Source organism: Sceloporus occidentalis, unplaced genomic scaffold (assembly GCF_023333645.1).
Source record: "Sceloporus occidentalis isolate IW3139 unplaced genomic scaffold, rSceOcc1.0.p SCAF_112, whole genome shotgun sequence".
Classification (NCBI taxonomy): domain Eukaryota; kingdom Metazoa; phylum Chordata; class Lepidosauria; order Squamata; family Phrynosomatidae; genus Sceloporus; species Sceloporus occidentalis.
Genome location: NW_028317092.1, coordinates 403220 through 413919, shown reverse-complemented (window position 1 = coordinate 413919; position 10700 = coordinate 403220). Strand labels below are relative to the sequence as shown.

At 38.8% G+C, this 10700-nt stretch overlaps 1 protein-coding gene across 1 annotated transcript; it reads right to left on the bottom strand.

Moving 5' to 3' along the window:
- Positions 1–244: 244 nt before the first annotated feature.
- Positions 245–7674, bottom strand: LOC149282558 (deoxycytidine kinase 2-like). Its single transcript, XM_089498046.1, has 7 exons — positions 7581–7674; positions 6973–7088; positions 3603–3796; positions 2942–3089; positions 1630–1745; positions 694–793; positions 245–271 (listed from the first exon to the last, which is right to left on the bottom strand). The coding sequence occupies exons 1-7, from the start codon at positions 7672–7674 to the stop codon at positions 245–247; spliced, it is 795 nt and encodes a 264-aa protein (XP_089354172.1).
- Positions 7675–10700: the final 3026 nt, after the last annotated feature.

The following is a 10700-nucleotide window of genomic DNA, read 5'->3' as shown; positions in this document are numbered from 1 at the left end:
TTAAAAATATGATTATATTTAAATAAATGACTGGTATACAAGAGGAATTATAAAAAAATAACCTTCTTAGAAGGTGTAGTATTTAAACAAACTCAGTTATACCTACTGTTGGGTATTAGAAATAGGCATTGATGGCAGCTCTGCAATTCCTTCCCCAATAACACACTGGAATATATATGCACAATGAAAAGACTATTAGTCTTGTATTACAAAAATCGTGTAGTGGATTTCAGACATCTCAGCGTTATACCGAAATCAAGAAGTCCTTGACCTGAAAAAGGGAGGAGAGAGATTTATTAAGTCCAAGTTAACCATAACATACTTTGCAGAACCATGTTGTAACTGACATCAACACCCCTGCTGCTGCTCAGCCATTGAAATCTATTCCACAAAGCTCCAGATGGAACAGACAGTTTAGAGCTTTGTAAAAATTCCTTTCCTCCGTAGTATCTTGTACTACAGAGAACAAGCCCCACTTGCAGCGCACTTAGTCTCCTGCTCTGTGGCCGAGCTGTTAGCAATAGACACGTCCACACTTGTTTGTCTATGGCTGCCTATGTGCTTGATTTTATACTCAATTAGGAGGGTTGTCAAGTTACATTTGGTCATATAATAAACACCTCAGTTCATTTTACTCTAATGAAAAATACTAGTTATAAAAAGTGGAGGCTCTGGTCAAATATGTAAACTTACTTTGTCCATAAGCAATTCTTGTCTTATCTTATCATTTTTAAAGTCTTCGTTTGCATCCAAAACCAGAACTGGTATATGGCTAAGGGGCTTAAAATCAACACTAAGGAGAAAAAAAACAAAAAAAAACAGTAAGCCTTATCTTGAACAGCAATCTCTCTGTGATATTTGTTAGCCATGCTGAGAAGGGCTTAAGGTGTGATTGTTACTACAAGATAGACGATTGTGTTAAGCCTCAGCCAGCAGAAGTTATTTACTATTTGTAGTAACCAGAAGGGTAGGATATGATTGCTCCCTACAAAGCTCAACATCTTCTATACTGTTCTAAGATGGCTGGAACAACTAGCGCAAGTTAACGGTGCAATCAACTACCCTAACCTTCTTTCATACTGAGGGATCCCTCACGCTAACACCACTCAACATCTCCCATGCTTCCACAGAGAGCACCCTGTAACCAGGACATGCTAGTTTAAAGTGGCGTTAAAGTTTTGCCACTTTAAAGAAAAATTGACCCAAACCATATGATAGCCGAGTGGTCCCCTTAGTCTTATTGCCTGCTAACTTTATCTGCCAATACGCGCACTCTAAGTGCCTGTATTGACGGCAAGCAGGTTGCAAGATGTGATCTTGAGTAAGGTAAAAGTTTTTTTGTTTTTTTTTATTAAAGCAAACAATCCAAAGTACTGATTCATACAAGAATATTTCCCAGCAAAGGAGTTGGCTGCCAGGTATTATACCATGTTAGGTTTAGACAGCTGTAAACTTAGTTAGGCCAAATGTATGGGTTAATTGCATGGAGAATTTAAGGGGACCACTCAGCTATCATATGCATTAAAGTGCATAAGGGCTAAAGGGTCCCTTTAAATTCAACCTACCATAAATAAGCAGTAAAGTGTGGGAAAAGAGTACAGTATTTCCATGAATATACAAATGACTTACTGCATAGTTCTGTCATAAAGCCACTTCTCGTGTTTGTAATGTAAGGATTTCAAGTACTCCAACTCAATTCCTTGTTCCTCTTCTCTACCACGAACATGCAATCTGCCCATGCATTTCTTTGTTAAAATAAGAAAATAGCATATGTGGATTACCACAACCATCTTATAGGAGGTAAAAATATCCAGTAAGTCTCTAGTACTGAAAATATAGAACTTCAAGCATGTACAGTGCTATGGATGTACAAAATTCCCAATTTCTTCTATTTTTGCTTGTCATATTGAAGTGCTTCAGATCATCCAACTAATTTTCATATCAGACAGAAAATGTGAGTAAACAAGGTAGCTTTTAAATGATGATTTTGTTTGAGTGATTTGATTTACTCATGTAAAAAAAAAAAAAAGGTAATTTTTCCCTAAGCCTAATAAATCCGGTTGTGTCGCTCTTGACGGCAACAACCGCAGTAAAATTTTTGTGATAACCAACAATAAGTCTCACATTGCTGTGGAGGAATTTTGGTCTAGTCGTGGCAGAGCTCTTTTAATTCAACCACATCGGAGAGTTTTCAAGCTTGAACTGCCACAGCATTTGAATCAGTTATGTCAGCCACTCAAAAAAAAAAAAAAAAAAAAAAAAAAACTTTGAGCCACCGAGGTGGCCTTGCCTTGTGTGCTTCGGATGATTTTTCAGCTGCATAACCCAACAACTGCCCTTCAGCTTTCGGATATTTTTTATTCAACAAGGCTGGCAGCAAGTTAAGTTTGTTTGATAAAAATAGCTTGAAATGAAACATTTAAAATGTCACAATATGCAAAAATAAAAGAAATCGGGAGAGGCAAATATTTTCATAGCACTTTGGACACTAACTAAAAAGGAAATGTTTTAGGTAAGCTACTTCACTTGTCTAACAAATACAAACTACTTTCATAGATACTCAGCATGTCTGAAAAGTATATATAGGCTATTAGACTGGATGTACATAGTTTTGGTAGAAAAATAATGTGACAGAGGCTTTTCACATCTGCATATTTTCCTGTTAGTGTAAAGAGTTCATAAAACCAAAATTAGTTATGTTCAGAAGGTTTAAGATTAGAGAAGAGGGATGTTGCCATGCACTGTTTTTAGTTTTTGATACCACTAACCAGAAGCCTCACCATGCATTTGTTACTGTATTATGCATCCATTACTACAATTAAGCACATTTGAGTTGGCTAGCCCTCAGTTAACATTACTTATTGTGTATCCTATAAGGTTGACAACAAGTGTACTTGCAAAACTGCAGAATTAATTTGTTCCTTTTAAATAAGTTCCTTACCTCTGGGGTAGCTCTGAGGTAGATTATACCATCCAATTCTATTTCACTTTCAAATGAATTGAGTAGCCAAGTGTGCCAATCTTGATATATAGCCCATTCAGTTTCACTGATACTTCCAGATTCAAACAAGCTTGAAGCAAATACATATCTAGAGGTAAAAAGAATACATGTTTATATTGTCATAGAAGGTATACATTTTATTCATCACTACAATCTTTGCAGATGCATATTTTTCAAAAGGGATTTATAATTGCATACTATAAAGCGACAGCTAAAATTTTATTGCTGGAAATCTTCATGATATTGATTTCTACAGATCGATTCCCAACTCTAAGTTACTCTTAAATTAGCAGCATGATAGCTAATAGTCCCCTTTAAGTGTGTCATTCCCTTTCTGCAGAATCCCACCATAAGCATTTGGCCCTTTCATAGCCCCCCAGCTTGCAGATGTGTCCTGCAATATTTGGAAACGGGATACAGTTCAAGAACCTTTTAAATTAACCAGCTACACATTTAGCTTTTACAATCCCATTTGAGGATTAACACATACTATGTTTTCTTGGAGGTTCAAGTAAATGAAAAAACGTTAGTTAAGATTTTAAAGTATTGGATTATGCAATCTATTGGGGTTTGTTGTTATGGGAGGTTTTAAAACACCTACCTGTCACTGTATACAGATCTTTCAAAAAACTGCACTGGGTGATCAGCTTCACGTAATTTACCAGAAACAGGCTTAAGCTGTGCCTTTACTCTGCTAAGGCAAGCATATGTTTGAAATGTGTAAGCCCATCTAGAGGGTTTGTCATACAACATCTGAAGTAGATTTCCTCCACTTTTTTGAGATGTAGACAGCTCCTTGAACATAAAAAAATAAAATTGAAATAAGCGTTACTCAAAATTAGCTTTACTGTAAATACCATATTTGCTTGGTTATAAGACTTATTTTCCCATATCAAATGCTGTTATATTTGAGGTTGTTTTATAATCTGACTACAAGACAAAGATCAAGACTCCCTGCAGAGGACTTGGATCCTCCTCTCTGGCAGTCCATGAATGTCTGCGCAATGCACGCAGTCACCACTGCTACCCGACACTTCCGCCAGGGCTCCTATTACAGAGCACCGGTGTGACATGACCTGCTGCTGCTCAGTCATAGAAGCCCTGGGTAGCAGCAGAGGTTGTCTGTTCACCAGCTGCCAGAGAAGCTGGTTAATAAAACCTCTTATAGGGTATTCTCATATGCAGGCTTTTTTTCTAAATATTCAAATTTTGGGGGGTCGTCTTATAATCGAGCAAACATGGTGTTTATATATTTTGACATTATAGACTGCTTTGACCATGCAACATACCAGGTGTACCTTTTGAATTAAAATTGCGTTTTTTTAGCAGTCATTCAAAAAACCTACAGCTGCTTAAAAATTGCACTCAGTGGATTGTAGCAATCTTAAAATATTCAGGTTTTAAAGAAAATGTAAACAGTAAATTTAATGTAGATTTTTGTACTTCATGATGTACAAATTCACTTCATGTCTGCCGTCAACAAGACTTCTCATCCATGTCTGAACACCAGTACTAATTCATAGACATTACCAATTTCCTGTCATGTAAATCTCCTTATTACACACCAATAAATTGGCGATAATAGAGTATCTGAGATTCAATGGTTCTTTCAGAGTTTCAAAAGCTAAACTTTAAAAGCAAGACACTGTCAGAAAGTAAGAGGAGCCCTGGCAAAGAAGGCCATCCCAACAATGATGAAGCCAAGATTGTTGTACCACCATTCATACCAGGTATCCAAACCAACTCAGGCATGGCCAGTTGGGTGAATTATAATTGTCTGAACTTTCCTTTGTAAAGGCAATAGAGGGATCAGTGGTAAAATGTATGACAGATGAAACAAACAGGACAGTAAAGGGATCCACATTGTGAGGCTCAGCCAACCTTTTGGAGACAATTAACCAAGAGTAGGGCTGCAACCAACTATTTCCATAATCGATTAGTTGGCCGATTATTTTTTCGATTAATCGTATATAAAAAAAAACCACAAATGTACATTTTTCATTCAAAATGTAATAAACAGGATGTTAAAAACAGCAGAATAAAAAAAGACTTGGAAAAATGTTTAAAAAAAACTAAAATATTTATTTTATTGAGTTTCATAAAGAGAAAAAGGGACAGAAAAAGAAAAGGGGAACAAAACGCAATGGGCTCATACAGGTAAACCCATATTCACTTATTCTCATACATATAGGATATAACAAGTGTCCTGATATACCCGACATTCAGAGGGGAGAGAAAAAAAAAAAAAAAAGGAGCCGGGGATATCCTCACAGTTATAGGATCCAGTCCTCACATTACTATTCTTCTATAATGAGTCTGACTGACCCATTTTTTCTCTTTTTATTCCCCAACCTGCCCCCCAGTTATGCATATTTGTGCCCAGGCTTGCCACACTGCCTTCCAGATATGCCTTATACCCCCCAGATAAGCGCTTGAGATGGAGTATTTGCAGGATAGATTGGAACCAGTCAAAAAGGTTCCATTTGCCGCTGTTCCAGCATCCCAGAAGTACTAGTGGAAGTGGTAGGGAATGTAACTCTAAACTAGTTTCACAGTCAGAGCACTTGGTGCCAAGAAAATCTGCTTCTTACAGGATAAAATATTGCAGGTGTGAAAACAATCGAGCATTGGTAGGTGGATGTTCGTAAGTGGATAGATCACTGGAAGCATAGCTCCGGTAAAAACAAAACAAAAAATATACCCGAGAGATGTGATGACCATTTTGGAGGTTAAAGTCTGCAGGGATGCAGAGGAGGAAAATAAACCCTTAAATAAAATGTTGAATGAAGAGAAGAAAAACAGATAACCTAACTCCAGTGGCTGAAGGGACTAGCAGGTGTCCCACCAGCCATACATCCATGGCCACTTCATGAAACAATTCAAAAAGGACAGTCCAGGCAAGAAAGTTTCTTTTGTCCTGCACTACCCGACCATGAGTGAAACAGACAACTAACTGAATTTGTCCTTGTCATTTCACAAAAATCTAATATTCATATGCTTTTAAAAACAAAACATATATAAATGGGTGTTAAATGGGGGCATACGGCATTTCTGGAGGCAGAGTGCTCTATGAAATGCCTTTTAACCCCCTGAACGCCACTCTGCCTCCTGAAATGCCTTATACCTCCCTATATGCCACTCTGCCCCATAATATGCCTTTTAACCCCCTAAACGCCAGAGTGGTATATAGGGGTATAAGGCATTTCTGGAGGCAGAGTGGCACATAGGGGGTTAAAAGGCATATCATGGGGCAGTGGCATATAGAGGGTTAAACGGCATATCATGGGCCACAGTGCCATATTGGAGTGGCAAGCCTGGGGGCAGATGTGCATAACTGGGGGGCAGGTTGGAAAATACAAGGAAATAAAACCAAAATATTTTTCTCAATCATAGCTTTTATTAAAAAATGTAATAGTTTACATGAATTAACATTTGCTGGTAAAACTTTTTTCCTATAGGGTTGTCTTATATTCAGGCTCTTTTTTTCCTAAATTAATATTCAGATTTTGGGGGGGGGTCATCTTATCCAGCAAATACAGTAATATCAATGCCAACTAAGTCTATAGTACGAGTCCCTGCCTTTCTATATTAAAAACAAAACAAAAAAAAACCACACACAATGGTGTGTATCTTAATATAAATGGTTAACAGTGGACTCATTCAGAAAAATACATTCTGGTATTTTTTTTCTAATCTGTCTTTTTTTTTTTATTACTACCTATGATTAAAACAGTTTGAAAGTGATTTGTTTCAAATCACATCTGTCGTTCCCCGCCAAAAGATGCCAGAATAAACTAGTCAGGTATACATTTGCTGCATTTTACTCGCGATTATTTATGTTTAGCGGAAATTTCATTCATAGAGGATATATCCATTTACTGCAACCAGCACAAAAAAAAAAAATACTAAAGGCAACGTTCGTTAGAAAAAAAATGTATAATTCCAGAGAGGAAAGGAATATCAATTAGTACCTCATGTTCGTCTTCAGTGTTTTGAACATTACACCATTTCGCAATGGGCTCAGGAACAACTTCCCATTCGTCGCTCGCCTTTTCCAAGATGCGAACAAAAGTTGATTTACCTGCAGCTACAGTGAAACGAGTTTACATTAAAACCAATTAGGAGATATAACCAAAGTGAGATTACTACAGCCAGCATAGCGCGCGTAGATTCACGCAAGGAAGCGATGGAAACTGAATTTGACAACGTAAACAAAAACCGCGGCAACCCGTTTGGCGCCAAATTTTACTTTCAACCTTTAAAATGCCAGGGGTATCTTAAATTTAAGCGGTATATCTTGTAAATGGCTTATGAATGGTTTTCTTGTATTATAAGTAAAGCCGAGACAAGAAAGTATGAAAATCCTTTAGTGCTCGTTTTCGTAATCGCGTTATAGGGTTTATTACAGAACTACCGTTAAAACTTTGTGACATGGCAAAATAACCACACTAACATATACGTTAAAAAAAAATGATCATATAGTGGCAGAAGATAAAACACCGTACCCAACATCTTGAAGTGTTTCAAATGATCGAGGTTACGCACAAAAAATTACCAAAATATCTATTATATCACTTACCAATATTTCCTTCGATTGATAGTTTCTTTGACCGTTTGTGGAAGCTGCTATCAAGAATTGTACTATAACACATTCTTTTAGGCGGCGTAGCCATATTCGAAAAGCTGTCAATGCCGACAAGCAGCTTCTGAAACTTAAGCTTCTTTCTTACGAAACAGATCCACAGCGTGCCGCTTTCTTTTCACAAACCGCGCGTTTTTTGTGAACCAATCACGGAGAAGCCAATTACTTTAACCAATCCGGTTCAAATTCAAGTTGAAACTGTTCCCGCGTGCTATGATCTGTTATTTTGCTTTCCTTGTCGATTATTACAATAGATATAGATACAAATAGATAGTGGTTTATAAAATAAAAGTAAAAACAGGCCAATCATGTTCACACATATATACATATATATATATATAATGTCTACTTCCAGCAGGATAATGCACCATGTCACAAAGCTCACATCATCTCAAATTTGTTTCTTGAACATGGCAATGAGATCACTGCACTCCACTGGCCTCAACAGTTGCCAGATCTCAATCGAATAGAGCACCTTTGGGATGTGGTGGAACGAGAGATTGGCATCATGGATGTGGAGTCAACAAATCTTCATCAACTGCGTGATGTCCATATAGACCAAAATGTCTGAGGAATGTTTCCAGCACCTTGTTGAAAGGATGCCACAAAGAATGAAGGCAGTTATAAAGGCAAAAGGGGGTCCAACTCTGTACTAGCAAGGTGTACCTAAGATAGTGGCCAGTGAGTGTATGCACTCTTTGTTCACTCATGACCACTAGCATTACCACCCCTTGTTTGCGTCTCCTCATATTGATTCAAAATAGTTTAGAAACACCCTTTCTAAACTATTTGGAACTGGCACAGGGAGGGGCATCAGGGTCACATGACCCCACAGTGAAACCGAGGCTGCTCGCACATGGATGTCTAATTGTGTGTATGTGAGCATGGATGTCAAATTGTGTGTGTATGTATGTGTTAGTGAATATGAGTAAGTGTGTGTAATTTGTGTAAGCATGTATGCATATGTGCCAGAGTGTATGTTGGAAGGAGGGGCAAAGAAGGCACAAACAAGTTTGGGGGCGATTATGACACATACCAGCTCTTTGGGGGGCTCGGGCAAGTGCTGCTTCTCCAGGTCGACACCTGAATCCTCCGGTCACAAGATCGTCTGTGTACTGAAAAGTCCTTTCTGGTAAATTGATTAGGGCCACCTGTGGCTTATTATGTGCTATAAAAAGCAGGCCAAGTCTAGAACCTTGAGGAGTTATTTGTGAGCAGAGCAGGGCAGGGGAAAGATGCTACGAGACTGCCTTTAAAGAAAATTGCATTTATTTAAATTGGTGAGCTTGCAAGCTGACCAAGGGTAGTGAGCAAAACTACAGTGTGTTTATTTTGTTCATATAACCCTGCCATGGAGTGTTCAGATAAAACAGCTTAATTGCTCTCTGTTCCAATTTTCCCTGAACTCTCCAGGTTTTTGAGGCGCTGTCCCAGCAAAATTTTGTCCTGAAATATGTGTCTCTCGCCTCTCTTCACTAGCTGAGGAGACTCAGTAAAGCCTGTTGGAGGGCTCTCTGGGTCTCTGCGGCTAAGTGAAGCTACGCACCTTCCTTCTCCTTCCAGGGTGTTTCTTCAAAGGGGCGGAGCCTCTGCAAATACCCTCTTCCACCCTTATGAGGAAGTGCTCCATGAGGACTTAGTCAGCAGGGCTGGTACCAGGGAGAAGAGGACAGAAGGAGAGGCATGAGAAGAATTGAAGCTGCAGGAAAGGAGACATGGGCATGGACATGGTTGGCAGAGGAGGTAGGGAGACACAGAGTGTGTGAGTGAGAGCGTGAGAGAGTTATTGAGAGTATGAGACGGCGTGAGTGAGAGCATGTGATAGAGCATGAGAGTGTGACAGCATGAGTAATAGTGATTGAGTAGGGGTGAGAGAACATGCATAAGTGAGTGAGTATGAAAAAAAGTGTGTGAGAGTATAAGAGCGTGAGTGTGAGAGTTAGAGAGTGGGAGTGTGAGAGAGAATATGAGATAGATTGAGTAAGAGTGAGCTAGAATGTCAGAGTGTGAGAGAACATGAATAAGAGTGATAATGTAAAAGAGTGTGGATAGGAATGAGTAAGAGCGTGAGAGTGTGAATGCTGTCCCATTGTCAGTGTCTGCCTTGCTATAAAATGATGGGCAGTATGCAGTATTACTGTTATTCAGGGGCGTACCTAGAGTATTTGGCATCCGGGGCGGATCCTGTAAGTGGCACCCCCCCAAATGTAAAGACATCTACAAAATTATGTTGGCAAGAATATTTATTGCACCAATTTGTAAACTGTATGTCAACTGTAAACAACAAGAAATCTGAAAAAATAAATTAATAACTTATAAGTAAAATAAATACATTTAAATAACATTTACTGAACATATAATAGTGCTTTCTTTAATAACCCTCCAAAAAAAAAACAGCGTCCACATTGCCCACATAGAACCTGACCAGCACCCAAATTACACACACATAGGACGTGCCATCTTTGCCCCCAAACAACCCAGCATGAGTCAGCATTGTTCCCAAACAGCCGAGTGTACGCCATCTTTGTCCCATGAACACGCTACCTGTGCCATCTTTGTCCCATAAACACCCTGCCTGTGCCATTTTTGTCCCATAAACACCCTGCTTATACCATCTTTGCCTTTTTGACAAATCAACTATACACCTATGATTAACACAAACACTTTTACAGTCACTCACTAATTCACTTTCATTCACACAATCATTTATTCTTTCACACAAATTATTTACACATATTCATTGATGCATTCTCACAAATTCATTAATTCTCTCGCTCATTCACACAATTCATCCACTCATTAATCCATTCATTTTCGCTCTCTCATTCTGACTCTTTATTTCAATATTCTTGCTACCCTCCTTTCTCCCTATCTACCCATTCTCACCCCCTTCTGCCCTATCTACCCCTTCTCACTCCCTTCTCCCTATCTACCCCCTATCCCCCCGTCTCACTCCCTTCTCCCTATCTACCCCCTCCTAACTATCTACCCTCTCCCCCCTTTGAAGTTCACTTACCTTTCAGGAGTAATGCGGTGGGGGTGCAAGGCCTCTGTCTC